Here is a 15296-nt window from a genome sequence, read left to right as displayed (position 1 = left end):
CCGGCTGCAGCCACCAGTCTTGGGGCAAAGCGCCGGAAGTGCTCCTCGAACTTCCACCTGCCATCGAGGACGAGTCCCAGGTACTTCGTACACGATCGACTCGCCCTGCTGCCGCACGCACGTGCTCTCCGACCCACTGTTGATCACCGCGAGGCCCAGTGACACAGTCCACTCCTCCAGCGCCTCGCCCCTGGCGTCCGTCGAAGGGGAACCCCAAGCCGTAGATTTGGCATTGAAGTCCCCCGCGACTAACACCGGGTTGGGCGATGCCTGCCCGACCAGAGCCCCGACCTCAACGAGTAGCTGTTCAAAATCCGCGAGACTCCGGTTGGGCGAGGCGTAAACGCCCACGACCGCCATACCCCCGACTGCAGCGACCACGAACCCTCTGCCCCTGGCTACCCCTTCGATAGCAGGGGAACCAGCGACGGCAGGGGCGACGATCGCCACCATTCCCTCGTGGTCGGACACCCAGTCGTCCCGTAAATGAACGACATAGGGCTCCGAGACCACCGCCACGTCGATTTGCCACTCTGCCATGCTTTGGACTAGCAGGTCCTGGGCCCTGGCAGAGTGGTTGATGTTCGCCTGGAGACAGCGCCGGGCCATTATTGGGCGGTCTCCATAGGCTCCTCCACAGTCCTTTGGGACGCGGTGACGGGCCCTTTCGCCACCGCTCCTCCCTTTCTTGAGGCGAAACGAGCTTTGCTGCCCTGGCACGCCTTACTACCGACGGCATGTGCTGCAGGCTTACCGGCCGCTGAGCACTCGATACACTTGGCTTCAGCGGCGGTACATTCCCTGGCCCTGTGATCGGGTAGGCCGCAGCGGAAGCACAGACGGCTGCGGTCGACACTCCTATCACATTTGGCCCCCATGTGGCCCCCCTCCAGGCACCTGAAGCAGCGCAACGGTCTCGGCTCGAGCAGTTTTACTCGTGCCGAGACCCACCCCACCTTGACGCGGCCCACCTCCAGCACTCGTTTCGCCGCCGCCACCGGGCAGCTCATCCAGAGGGAGCCCGAGCCGCCGGAGCGCCGGGCAATAACACCCGGTTTTATTGCTCCGGCAGAACAACCCCCCTCTTCGGCGACCGCAGACACCACCTCCACCGCAGTCACCGAGTCGTCCAAGTCCAAGACTCTCAGCTCGCGTCGAACTTAGTCGGTCTATGGATCTGGACCGCGTCCGGGCTGAGGACCTCGCGGAGCTTGACCGCCAGGGCATCCACCGCCTTCTCCGCGTCGTTGGTACCCGGCGGGACCTCCAGCATCCGTGCCCCCGTTGCCGTCGTGCGGAAGCGCACAGAGGTGAGGCCTACCTCGCCGAGCTTAATTCGGCTTTTGGCCTCGGCGAGAACGTCCTCATACCTCACCCCTTTCTCCTCGGCACCGGGTTTTAGGGTGATCGTAATCACCGCGGTGCGAGGAGGGCGAAGTTTCCCTTTAGGGGCTTTCTTCTTCATATCTCTCAAATCCGATTTCGTGGTCTTCGTCTTCTTCTTCTTGGCCGCCTTGCTCGGTTGTTTTTGAACAACGGCGGCCCATGACAACGACGAACTGCCTGGTTCTGCAGATGGAGGGGCAGTTCTCTCCTTTGCTGTCGCTGCTGTTGCTGCGGCTTCTTGGGCAGCCATGTTCGGCCGTTTTGCCTTCTTCTTCTTCTTCTTCGTGACAGCAGCGGCGGGCGACTCGGGTGGTGTCGTCACCCTCGCTGTTGCGACTGCGGTCTGCGCTGATTGACGGTCGGCGGCCAGCAGAGGTCGCAGTCGAGGCTCCGGAAGGAGACGGCGCTCGATGCCCTCCATCCGGGCATTCAGCATTGTGCTGAACTGCTCCCGGTTGGAGCGCAGCGCCTCCTCCATGACACGCTGGATGTTCGCGTCATCCATCTTCGCCGGCTGCGTGCGCATCAGTGCCACTTCCCGGCGCAGCTCGGCCAGCTGACCCGATAGCTGCGCGTTGGCTGCTTCCAATCGCGCAAGTTCCTCCGTGATGGTCAGGGCTCTGAGGTCCGCTACCGCGCCTTTGATGGAATTCGCGGCAGCCTTTAGAGCCCTGACAAACGTGCCCTTTAGGTTGCCGGATTTATCGGCAACTTGCAGCACCACGTCCAACGCTTCTTGGACGGCTGCGTCCAGAGCAGCTGACGTCTTCGCCGCCTCGTCAGTGGACACGTCCGGTTGACGCCTTCTGTTTCGGGCCACCCTCTCCTCCATGGCCACCTTGGCCGCTTCATTATAAGCGGCCAGCGCGTCTTCAGTTTCACGTCTCTCCTATTTCTTGGACAGGGTGCTCAGCTCCTCCATTGATTTGCCCCGTCCGACGTATCTGCCGTGGGTGGATGGTCGTCCACGCCCCCTTTTGTTAGACGGCTTTAACCACCTGCTAATAGAGGACTCCGAGTCGCTACGCTGTATTGTGGCGTCGCTATCGGAGTCCGAGTGGGTGTCCCCTCTGTGGGGCCGCTTCTCCCCTTTTCTCTGTTCGTTGCCGACCGACGAGACCGACTCGAGAGAGAGTCGTTCTAGCCGGACGACGGGTACCTTGGGTGCGCCTGGGTCGTTGGTTTTGGTGTGCGCCATCGGGGCGCCCACTTCCACCACCATGTCAACTTAGATAGATAGATAGATAAAGTCTTTATTTGGATCACACCACATGAATAAAAATAAGAAGATAAAAAAGAGATGACAAAAGTAACACAGAATTTAAGTTAATTTATGACGTAGGAAGAAAAAAAAATAAAAATAAACAAAAAAAAAAAAAATTAACTAACTTACAAAAATATTTACAAAAATATTTTGCATCTAATTTTATTTAATCTATATCTATTAAATATAATTAGATGTAAAATGGGAATTGCATTATTATGGAAACACAAAGAAAAAAAAAAAATAAAAAAAGAAATAAAAATTAACAAAAATGAACTGTAAAGTGGTGTGGCATCCAAAATGGACAACCTCTCAGTTGAAGCTGGCATAATATTAACCCAGCACTGATTTTCAGAGGCCTCCATGTGACGGTGACGGACGGCCATGTAAACGTGACAAAGAGTAATATTAAATATTAAAGTGGTAGATTGTTACGTATAAACAAGTTATTAAATTACAAGTTAATAAAACTTAAAACTAAAGTCGTTATCTGAAATACATATACGTTATAAAAAAATAGTAGATTAAATCCGATATACAAATTAAAAAGTTGACTTTTAGGCGGTATTTTTGAAAATTAATATGACTCCGACTCAAACTCAGCGATCACGCCATGGGAAGTAGTGGCCGCCAATGCTATTAAGAAACAACACGGCGAATGAGCATTCTGAGAAGCGAGAATAGGTAAGTACTTAAGATCTAATCTTTGTTTTTGCTTTACATAAATATATTACGTTACTTGTGTCTACAGATTAACCATGTAATTTACATAGATCATATCAATAATATATTTATGCCCAAATTTCTGTTGTTTTAGAGACGGCGATAATGGTATTCCTAAAACCTACAGTGGAGGCAGACACTCCGCAACCAATATGACATGAACAATCTGCATGAAACAAATTGGCCATGCAATTATAGGTACATTTTTAATTAAATAATTATATATCAGCAAGGCAAGACAGTATTTCACGTCGGCCCATCGTCTAAGACTATACAAGGCGCAAATTCGGCCTCACATGGAATACTGCTCTCACCTCTGGGCGGGTGCTCCCCAGTACCAGCTCCTTCCATTTGACCGTATCCAACGTAGAGCGGCTCGAATTATCGACGATCAAGCCCTTTCCGATCTGCTTGATCCTTTGGCTTTGCGTAGAGATGTTGGATCGCTCTGCATCTTCTACAGAATTTATCACGGGGAATGTTCCGAGGAATTGTTCGGATTAATCCTGGCTGCTGAATTTCACCTTCGGACATCTCGTCAAAATTCCAAATATCACCCGCACCACCTAGATGTCCGAAAATCCACAACAGCGCGATTTTTAAGACATTTTCTGCCTCGCACAACCACTCTGTGGAACCAGCTTTCGCCGGCGGTTTTTCCGAACCGATACGACTTGGGAACCTTCAAGAAAAGAGCGTACTCTTTCCTGAAAGGCCGGCAACGCACCTGAAAGCCCCCCGGTGTTGCAGATGTCCATGGGCGGTGGTAGTCACTTTCCATCAGGTGAGCCTCCTGCTCGTTTGCCACCTTATGACATAAAAAAAAAAAAAAAATATCGTCAAACATGTTTCTTTCAATTTTGTATACTATAAATTATTTATTATCAATAAACACGAATATGTGAATGAGAAAGTTAAAGTTCAGTCTGGAGGTTAAATAAATATAACTTATATCTTAGTCTAAACGTATGCAATGATTTTAGGTTACGAAGTGGGGGCGGCAGATTGTTCCAGCATTTGGTTGCGGCGTATTTGAAGCTTCCACGAAAGGCTGCAGTACGATGTGGGTGCACTAGCAGCAAATAGGAATTCGCCCTGGAGTGAGTTGTATTTACGGCCGATGACCACAAAAGCTTATCATAGAGATATCCTGTTGATTTGGATTTTATGACTCCGAATAAAAGTAAAGCGAAATGCAATTGTCTGCGGTAGTCAGTCCTTAAAGATTTGGCTTCATTAATGTAAGGCGTTACATGAGCACGTGGCGGAATGTTAAAACAATAACGAGCGCAGGCATTCTGTACTTTTTGAATGGCCCTTTTTGAGCGAGCAAGCATTCGTGGCCCTATCACTGTATCGGCATAATTTAATTTTGACAGCACCAGTGACTCACACAGTGTAACACGTAATTCGTTTGATAGAGACTCTCGTTCACGGTACAGTAATTTTAAACGGTAAGAACAGTTACGAACGGTATTATTTACTTGTTTTTCAAAACGCAAGTTTTCGTCCATAATGATGCCTAGATTTTTAGCTTCGGTGACTCTTTCAATAATTTCATCGTTTATAGATATAATAGGGCTATAACTAGATAATTGTTTAATTTGTTTGTTTGTGCCAAATATCATATATTTAGTCTTCTTCGCATTTAAAACTAGGGTGTGGGATTGTGACCATGCAAATATTCTATTTAAATAATCATTTAAGTTTTTAACGGCAGCTTCTAGGTTCGACAAGTGAAATGATGTATAAACTTGTAAATCGTCCGCATAAACATGACAATCACTATTTATAATACAACTCGTTACGTCCGCCGTATATAATATAAACAATAAAGGCCCTAAGATTGAGCCTTGGGGCAAGCCTCGTGTTACTGGACGACACGGAGAACATGCTATAGTGCCATCTTCTTATTAATTCCACTGATTGTCTTCTATAAGTTAAATAACTTGCAAACCAATCTGGTGGTTTATCAAATCGAATAAAATGGTTAGGTTTATCCAGAGCATGTTCACAGACTGCAGACTTTGAAGAACGCCTATTTTTGACATCTCCTATATGTTCCTTGACCCTAGTACCGATGCTTCTCTTTGTTTGACCTATGTAAGATAAACCACACTCACATTCGAGTTTATATATGATTATAACCAGAAAATTTCCGCGATTTTATCGGATGTAAAAACTTATAAAAAAGTAACTAAAGACCCTACTAATAATATTCTTAAAAAGACATCCGCGTTAATATCTAAACATCAAGAAAAATTAAATCTGGACAAAAAATCACTCGTGCCTACATGTGCAAAGCCACCAAAACTGTATGGGTTACCTAAGATCCATAAAACTGGTGCTCCGCTGCGTCCTATTGTAAGCCAAATCGATACACCAACATATAGATTGGCTCAACACATAGCAAGGATATTATCACCCCTCCGAGGACACACTGCGGCGTAGGTCAAGGATTCTTACCAGTTTGTTGGTGAAATCAAAGACCTTAAATTAACCAACAACGAGACAATGGTTAGTTTTGATGTCATGTCATTGTATACCTCCTTACCCATACAAGACTGCATCGAAATTGTCAAGAGGAAGCTACAGACACACAACATGCCTATTGAATATGCAGAGCTGTTACATCACTGCCTCACATCTGGTTATTTATTGTGGAATGATGAATTCTATGTACAAGTTGACGGAGTAGCCATGGGTTCCCCAGTATCCCCCGTGGTCGCTGATTTATTATTGAAAGACCTAGAGGAGAGGGCTCTTCGCTCCGGACCAATAACACCTAGGTTTTATAAACGGTACGTAGATGACACTTTCACAATACTACCTAGTGATCTGATATCTGCATTTTTAGTACATCTCAATTCCATAAATAAAAACATTCAATTTACTATGGAATTAGAGGCAAATAATTCTTTAGCTTTTCTTGACATCCTTATTATCAGGAATACATTAAGTCACACAGTTTATAGGAAACCCACACACACCAATAAATACCTCAATGGTGACTCGCACCACCACCCTAGTCAGTTAGCTACCGTTGGCAAATCTTTGTTTCAGAGAGCCCACCATCTCTGCGATGCTGAACAGCTAGAGGATGAGCTACTTCAGGTCAAGCTTGCACTCCACCAGAACAAGCTGCCCGTGCCTCGCCAGCATCGCAGAAGCCGTATCAAGCCACCAACAGTTGAGCGACAACCTGCATTTCTACCATATGTGAAGGGAGTTACAGACAGGATTGGCAATATCTTGAAGCGAGCTTCGATTAAAACCATTTACAAGCCTCATAAGAAAGTGAGCCAGTTCTTGAGACCTATCAAGAGTAATATCCCTTTACAAACTGCGGGAGTATATAAACTCGAATGTGAGTGTAGTTTATCTTACATAGGTCAAACAAAGAGAAGCATCGGTACTAGGGTCAAGGAACATATAGGAGATGTCAAAAATAGGCGTTCTTCAAAGTCTGCAGTCTGTGAACATGCTCTGGATAAACCTAACCATTTTATTCGATTTGATAAACCACAGATCCTCGCTAGAGAACACAGATTCATTCCTAGAATGATACGCGAGGCTATTGAAATTCAAAAACATCCGAACTTCAATAGAGAAGATGGTTGGAGACTTTCTAACACTTGGGATCCACTTATTAAAAATTTAAAATCCCAAATCCAACAGACTGCAAGACCTAAAGATACAGTTAGTGCCTTCTGCGTGCAACCGGAACGCTACTCAAGATACCAATTAAGAAATCGTTGGCGGTACTTGTAAATAATATTTCTTTTTAATTCGAACAGACAAATGTCACCTTAGTCTGCCCGTGACCACGAACACTGCAAAGTGCTCGAAACGTCGGGATGTTAAAATAAAATAATTAATATACGCGATTAAATCCGTTAAAAACTAGTTTTATTTCAATGTGTAATAATCGCGAAAATCTAAGACAACATTAGATATTTATAGTTTCAAACGCTCGAGAGTAATTTAACAAAACCAGCAGGGTAACTTTACCAGAGTCCTGGGCACTAAGTATGTCATCTACAACCGTGGTGAGTGCGGTAGTAGTACTACGATGCTTTCTAAAGCCAGATTGAGCATCAGGTAGGATATTATTTTTTTCTAGAAATTCAGATAGTTGGATGTAGACTACTTTTTCCAGTACTTTAGATAAACATGGGAGTATGCTGATAGGACGCAAATCAGACAATGAAACTGGATTATTCAATTTTGGTATAGGTTTAATTAGAGCCTCCCTCCATAGGTCAGGAAAGTTGCTAGACTGAATAGATTTATTGATAATTTTTGTTATAGCAGGGAGGGAGGAAGAAAGTGTCATCAAAATCATATCCAAAGAGATTCCGTCCTTACCGGTGGCATTCGATTTGAGCTTATGGATAATTTTTGACACAGTATCTTCATTAACGGTTTTTAGGTGGAAGGTTTCTGTACAGAATTTTGATGAAGAATACTTTTGAATAATTTGCGGGGAGACATAATCATTACCAGGAATATTTAGAAAATGATTGTTTATAACCTGAGGATCGTTAAAATGACTAGGTAAGATTAGATCCGACTTAGGTTTTACCTCAAGGTGGTTTTTAAAATGTTTCCACATGACTTTAGAGTTTTTTAAATTACAATTAATGTATGAGTTAAAGTAAGCATTTCTTTCATTTGCAATTGCATCATCTACAAATTTTTTCATTTTTTTATAATTTTCTCTATTGGCCTCGCTCTCATCTATACGAAATTTGCAATGAGCTTCATCGCGACATTTCATCATACGTTTAATAGCAAAAGTAATCCAAGGGTAATGATTATGTCTTATATATATGGTTTTAAGGGGAGCTAAGGTGTCAAAAATATGCATTATGTTAGTTGTAAAATGTGAAACGAGTAAATCTATACAATAATCGGGATTAGAATATGTATGCCAGTCAATGCATTCCAACAGGACCTTAAGCTGATCTATGTTTATATCACTAATAGGTCTTAATAGCTTTTTCCTTGGGCGATTTTTTTCTTTTACAATATTAAGCTCAAATGAAAGGAAAGAATGACTACTCAGACTATTTACATAATCGACATTAACCTTAATATGGTTTATATTTGAACAGACAAGGTCAATCAACGTTTCGCTATGGCTAGTAAAATGTGTCGGCTCGGAAATGTGTTGTATTAAGCTAAAATAATCCAAGAAGATGTTAAAAAGGATTGAGTGATTGTCTTGTTTATTCAGGAGATTAATGTTGAAATCACCCAATAAAATAATATAATCATAAAGGGGTAAAGACGCAATCGATTCGATTAAAGCATCTAGGAATTCTTGCACGTTTAACCATGGTGGTCTATAAGCTGTACCAATTATAATAGTTTTATTACTATGCCGAGTCCTAAGCCACATCTGTTCAACCCTAGATTCAATTGGATGTTTGAGAATCTGTGTAGACAGCCCTCGTCTGATATAAAATCCTACACCGCCGCCACGCGAATGTATTGTTTCCGGTCCGGGTGTATGACACAGACGGTAACCCGCGACCTTCGGTGCGCGCCCTTCCTCTCCACCCCGAAGCCATGTCTCGTTAAGAGCCAAAATGTCGGCGTTGTGTCGTTCTAAGGCAACTAAAAATTCTTCGTGGTGTTAGCGTTTAGTTATTTGAACGATAACCGGCGGCGAGCTGTCAATGGTTTTTTTTGACGGATAAAAACGTCATTCGATCGGAGGCGTCAGCGAATTAGAGTGTGTCCCGTGTAAATTGTGTCTGTGACATTTAAAATAAAAACTGTTTAATACATTTGATTGTGTTTTCTTACAATTCATTTGGCAGGTCGGATCCACTCATTAAATATCTGTTCCTGCGTGTGACTTGCAACATCAGAAGTGGTAAGGTATGTTTTCTTATTTTATGTACTTATCTATCTGGAGATATTTATGTTCAGCGGTCAGCACTGTGGCGGCCGCGATCTTTGTTGTAATAATGTACCTAACTATCCACCTCGACCAATAATATATATCAATGGAAATAAAAGCAAAGTTGTGGGGATGGGTAGGTTAAAAGGTAATATCTCCTTCAATGCATTCTCTGGCCTGGTACAAATAAAGAGGCTATAATTAAGTGGTTCCCTACCTGAGAATATTTCATCATCAAAATATCTATTGTTGTCATAATTAAACGCCTACTACAATTTAAAATTAATTATAATGTTAGTATAAACTTATCCATAAAACTACTGTAAAGTTCATACACAGTACTCCCATTGAAGAAAATATAATTCCTAGACCAAGCTGGCGTTTCAGAAGTAATGTAAGAGCACAACCAACTACAAGTTATCGTAGGTGGTATCGCAAGTTACGATACCCTTACCAGGGTTGTAGTAGTCTCGAGACATCGGATACGTCGGAAAGTGAAGCGCGTGGCTGTTCAAAGGGTCACCGCATAATGTCACGACGCATACACCGTTATAAAAGACCATCAACAATATCAAGTAGCTCGACTTCGAGTAGCAGTTCCAATGACTCATCTATTTCTGACTCGTCTCGCAATGATCGTGAAACAGATTATCCAAGAAAGTCACGTGACAAGAAGCGTAAATCGAAAAGTAATGAAAGGAGTCGCAGAACGAATACTAAATTAGGTAGAAAACGAGATCGATCTAGATCTGAAAGTATTGATAGTAATCACAGTTATTGTTTTTTAAAAAAAATCGTAAAATTTCTTGATGGAAAAGCTAAAGCGACTCCTTTTGACGGGGCACAAAATGTAATACCAGAATTTAATCCTGATGCCAATACACAAACTGCTACCGATTGGATTAAAAAGGTTAATGACACCGCAATCATTTACGGATGGAGTGACAAGCAGAAGATCTATCATGCAATACCCAAACTGGCTGGATATGCAAAGAAGTGGTATCAGGGTCAGACCACTGTCAATATGAGTTGGAAACAGTGGCAGCGAAAGATATTAAGAACTTTTCCAGACGACAGAAACTATGCTGATAGACTCTATGAGATGTTAGAACGAAAGAGTAAAAGGGACGAATCTCTTGAAGAATACTTCCACGACAAAGCTCGATTAGTAAAGATGTGTAGTATCAGAGGTAGAAACGCAGTTAATTGCATAGTTAATGGGATCTTCGACAACAATATAAGGTTGAATGCACAGGGATCAAATTTCAAGAGGCCATCGCAACTATTAATCTATTTACGCCGAATTTCTAAGAAAATTACCGCCAGTCTCGTTAAACGAGCTGCCTTTCAACGAACAGATGTTAAAGATGATGGGCGGGCACGATCAACTTCTGCCTCCAAGCCATCTGGTGATTTACCTCGCAACACATATAAAAGTATACGATGTTACAATTGTAATGAGTTTGATCACACTGTACATTCATGTTCAAAACCAATTAGGAAATGTGACAAGTGCTCACGCCTAGGACATAATACTTCCGATTGCACAAAACCAAGGCTTCGTCCTCAAGAAATGCCGACGACTACATATGTGTCACAAAGCGCGGACACCAAAAATGTACTCAATATTACTAAGGATGAGAAAGGGAACGGCAAGTATTTTAAAACTATTAAATTAAACGGTGTTACACATACAGCATATATAGACTTTGGTAGCCAATGCACACTTTTAAAACGTACAGTAGCAAAACAGTTGAATTTAGAGTTAGATATGATACAGCTTCCGGTTATAAAAGGTTTCGGCTTAGGCAGCGTAGTACCATCCGGTGGGGTCACGGTAACAATAGAAGTGGATGCTGTGAAGGCTGACGTGAAGGCATACGTAATAGACGATGAATTCATGAATACAAATGTTCTAATAGGTCAATCCTTAACCGAATTGCCATATGTGACCGTCTACAAGACTAGTACGCAAGACACTGTATTGTGACGACACAAATGTAAGCAGATTAGGAGTAAAAGTAACTACAGACGTTACGTTTAATGGTCTGAGAGCGATCTCGGTGTATATAGACAACTCGGAATTTATCGGTCCCCTTTTCATTCCCGGGAATATTTGCATGAAACCAGGTGCAGAATAATGTTGTCTTAGATTTTCGCGATTATTACACATTGAAATAAAAACTAGTTTTTAACGGATTTAATCGCGTATATTAATTATTTTAACATCCCGACGTTTCGAGCACTTTGCAGTGTTCGTGGTCACGGGCAGACTAAGGTGACATTTGTCTGTTTGAATTAAAAAGAAATATTATTTACAACTACCGCCAACGATTTCTTAATTGGTATCTTGAATAGCGTTCCGGTTGCACGCAGAAGGCACTAACTGTATCTTTAGGTCTTGCAGTCTGTTGGATTTGGGATTTTAAATTTTAATAAGTGGATCCCAAGTGTTAGAAAGTCTCCAACCATCTTCTCTATTGAAGTTCGGATGTTTTTGAATTTCAATAGCCTCGCGTATCATTCTAGGAATGAATCTGTGTTCTCTAGCGAGGATCTGTGGTTTATCAAATCGAATAAAATGGTTAGGTTTATCCAGAGCATGTTCACAGACTGCAGACTTTGAAGAACGCCTATTTTTGACATCTCCTATATGTTCCTTGACCCTAGTACCGATACTTCTCTTTGTTTGGCCTATGTAAGATAAACCACACTCACATTCGAGTTTATATACTCCCGCAGTTTGTAAAGGGATATTACTCTTGATAGGTCTCAAGAACTGGCTCACTTTCTTATGAGGCTTGTAAATGGTTTTAATCGAAGCTCGCTTCAAGATATTGCCAATCCTGTCTGTAACTCCCTTCACATATGGTAGAAATGCAGGTTGTCGCTCAACTGTGGGTGGCTTGATACGGCTTCTGCGATGCTGGCGAGGCACGGGCAGCTTGTTCTGGTGGAGTGCAAGCTTGACCTGAAGTAGCTCGTCCTCTAGGTGTTCAGCATCGCAGAGATGGTGGGCTCTCTGAAACAAAGATTTGCCAACGGTAGCTAACTGACTAGGGTGGTGGTGCGAGTCACCATTGAGGTATTTATTAGTGTGTGTGGGTTTCCTATAAACTGTGTGACTTAATGTATTGTCAGGATTCCTGATAATAAGGATGTCAAGGAAAGCTAAAGAATTATTTGCCTCTAATTCCATAGTAAATTGAATGTTTTTATTTATTGAATTGAGATGTACTAAAAATGCAGATGTCAGATCACTAGGTAGTATTGTGAAAGTGTCATCTACGTACCGTTTATAAAACCTAGGTGTTATTGGTCCGGAGCGAAGAGCCCTCTCCTCTAGGTCTTCCATGAATAAATCAGCGACCACGGGGGATACTGGGGAACCCATGGCTACTCCGTCAACTTGTACATAGAATTCATCATTCCACAATAAATAACCAGATGTGAGGCAGTGATGTAACAGCTCTGCATATTCAATAGGCATGTTGTGTGTCTGTAGCTTCCTTTTGACAATTTCGATGCAGTCTTGTATGGGTAAGGATGTAAACAATGACTGGACATCAAAACTAACCATTGTCTCGTTGTTGGTTAATTTAAGGTCTTTGATTTCACCAACAAACTGGTAAGAATCCTTGACATACGCCGTAGTGTGTCCTCGGAGGGGTGATAATATCCTTGCTATGTGTTGAGCCAATCTATATGTTGGTGTATCGATTTGGCTTACAATAGGACGCAGCGGAGCACCAGTTTTATGGATCTTAGGTAACCCATACAGTTTAGGTGGCTTTGCACATGTAGGCACGAGTGATTTTTTGTCCAGATTTAATTTTTCTTGATGTTTGGATATTAACGCGGATGTATTTTTAAGAATATTATTGGTAGGGTCTTTAGTTACTTTTTTATAAGTTTTTACATCCGATAAAATCGCGGAAATTTTCTGGTTATAATCACACGTATCCATCACAACGGTCGCGTTTCCCTTATCTGCTCGGAGGACTGTAATGTCCTAATTGGTTTTGAACATGAATGTACAGTGTGTGTTTCTGCTTGGGCCAAATGATGAACAACAATGGACTGTATAACTGTTTATTGGCACAACTGTGAGTTTACAAAAATGATGTACATATGTATACTACACACGGTGACTCCGGTAATGCTAATGAGCTAGCTCGTCTGTCGACCGCGGTGGGGCGCTCATCTCCCCCGTCCCGCGCTGATCCTTAACATGCCCCCCGACGTTGAAATCTTGGGTTTCAACAGCCTCATTGATTGGTAGTGGACAAATTTTATTGAATGCTCGTCTTGTCAGGCCTTTAGTGGTTTCTATGTCTGCAACACGATTAACTCCGTCAGGACCTGGGAACACTCGACGAACTCGTCCAAGGCTCCACTTCAACGGAGGCAGTGCATCATCCTTGATCACGACCATTGTCCCTTCCTTCAGATCGCCCTTAGAAGTCTTCCACTTGGTCCTTTGTTGAAGTTCAGACACGTACTCCTTCTGCCAGCGTATCCAAAAATTCTGACGTAGCTGTTCTACTAGTTCCCAACGTTGTAGTCTATTGGGATTTACGTTGATTAGGCTAGATGTAGGCAGCGCTGTTAAAGGACGTCCAACTAGAAAATGACCAGGAGTGAGAGGAGTAAGGTCGTTAGGATCTGAGGAAATTGGTGATAGAGGACGAGAATTCAATATTGATTCTATTTGAACTAAAACTGTATATAATTCTTCAAATGTTAAACGAGCGTTTCCTAATACTCTCAATAGATGGTATTTAACAGATTTAACGCCCGCCTCCCATATGCCTCCAAAATGAGGAGTATAGGCGGGTATGAACTTAAAGTCTATGCCTTCGTTTGCCATATACTGAGCTAAATTTAGAGATTCTTGTTTTAAGAAATTCTGAATTTCATTTTTAGCCCCAACAAATTGTGTACCATTATCAGAAAATATAATGGAGGGCTTGGATCGCCGAGCAATGAACCTACGTAACGCAGCAATATACGTTTCCTTTGTTAAATCGGTAACCAATTCTAAATGTAATGCCTTTGTAGTGAAACAGACAAAGACAGCAATATACACCTTGATAGTTTTAGATCCACGTCCTTTCCTATCGGCAGCTTGTAAAGGACCGCAGTAATCTACGCCTGTTGTTTGAAACGGGTAACCTGGGTCGAGTCGCTGCTCCGGCAACTGACCCATGAAAGGTAAATCGTTTGAGCTTTCATTCTGAAACACTTGTAGCATTTGTGTGCGATCTGTTTAGCCATATTGCGACCACCTATAGGCCAAAATTGTTGCCTTAAAGATGATAAAAGAAGTTGTGGTGCTGCGTGAAACAATCTTAAATGTTCAAAAGTAAAAATTAGTTTTGTCAAAGGATGTTTGCATGAAATTAATACTGGATGTCTTTTATTATAGTCAAATTTTGAATTTTTTAATCTGCCACCTACCCTTAGTAGACCTGTTTCATCAAGAAACGGTGACAGGGAAATAAGATTATTTTTATTAGGTAAAGCTTGTTTATTGTACAAAAGTTTGTATTCGGGAAACGATTCAATTTGTGATTGTTTTAATAGTAAATTAAATGCGTTATCTAATTCTTGTGTATTCAATGGTCCAGATAATTTCTGGTTGCAATCATAAATTTTACAATTGTAAACAAATCTTAATGCAAAAGCCATTGTACGTTTAATTTTAGTTAATGTTGAAAATCTGTGAAAATCAATAAGCTGATTATTCTTGATTGCAATTGTTGATGCAACATGAGCTACAATTTCAGGTAAGTCATCTTTGTAATTTATGTTATTTTTAGGCCATTTACATTCCAACTCGTGCAAAAATGTTGGACCTGACCACCACAAATCCAAGGTATTTATTGATGCCAAGTTTATACCCCTTGTTAGCAGGTCAGCAGGGTTGTCATAAGTTGGAACATAACGCCATTCAAAAGTGTAAGTAAGTTCTTGTATTTCAGCAACACGATTCTTAACAAATAACTTTAA

At 42.3% G+C, this 15296-nt stretch overlaps 2 protein-coding genes across 2 annotated transcripts; both read right to left on the bottom strand.

The window, feature by feature from the left end:
• Positions 1-608: 608 nt before the first annotated feature.
• Positions 609-1010, bottom strand: LOC125075517 (zinc finger protein GIS2-like). The gene has a single exon (XM_047687232.1). The coding sequence runs from the start codon at positions 1008-1010 to the stop codon at positions 609-611; it is 402 nt and encodes a 133-aa protein (XP_047543188.1).
• Positions 1011-13362: 12352 nt separating this feature from the next.
• Positions 13363-14483, bottom strand: LOC125075528. The gene has a single exon (XM_047687242.1). It carries the CDS (start codon positions 14152-14154, stop codon positions 13447-13449), a length of 708 nt encoding a protein of 235 aa, XP_047543198.1. The 5' UTR covers positions 14155-14483; the 3' UTR covers positions 13363-13446.
• Positions 14484-15296: the final 813 nt, after the last annotated feature.

This window comes from Vanessa atalanta, chromosome W (genome assembly GCF_905147765.1).
Source record: "Vanessa atalanta chromosome W, ilVanAtal1.2, whole genome shotgun sequence".
Taxonomy (NCBI): Eukaryota; Metazoa; Arthropoda; class Insecta; order Lepidoptera; family Nymphalidae; genus Vanessa; species Vanessa atalanta.
Note: the sequence above shows the minus strand (reverse complement) of the source record. Positions and strands in the feature narration are given on the sequence as shown.

Excerpts from the sequence above, each read along its gene's own strand:
- LOC125075517 (XM_047687232.1), bottom strand. The coding sequence starts at position 1,010 with ATGAGCTGCCCGGTGGCGGCGGCGAAACGAGTGCTGGAGGTGGGCCGC.
- LOC125075528 (XM_047687242.1), bottom strand. The coding sequence starts at position 14,154 with ATGGCAAACGAAGGCATAGACTTTAAGTTCATACCCGCCTATACTCCT.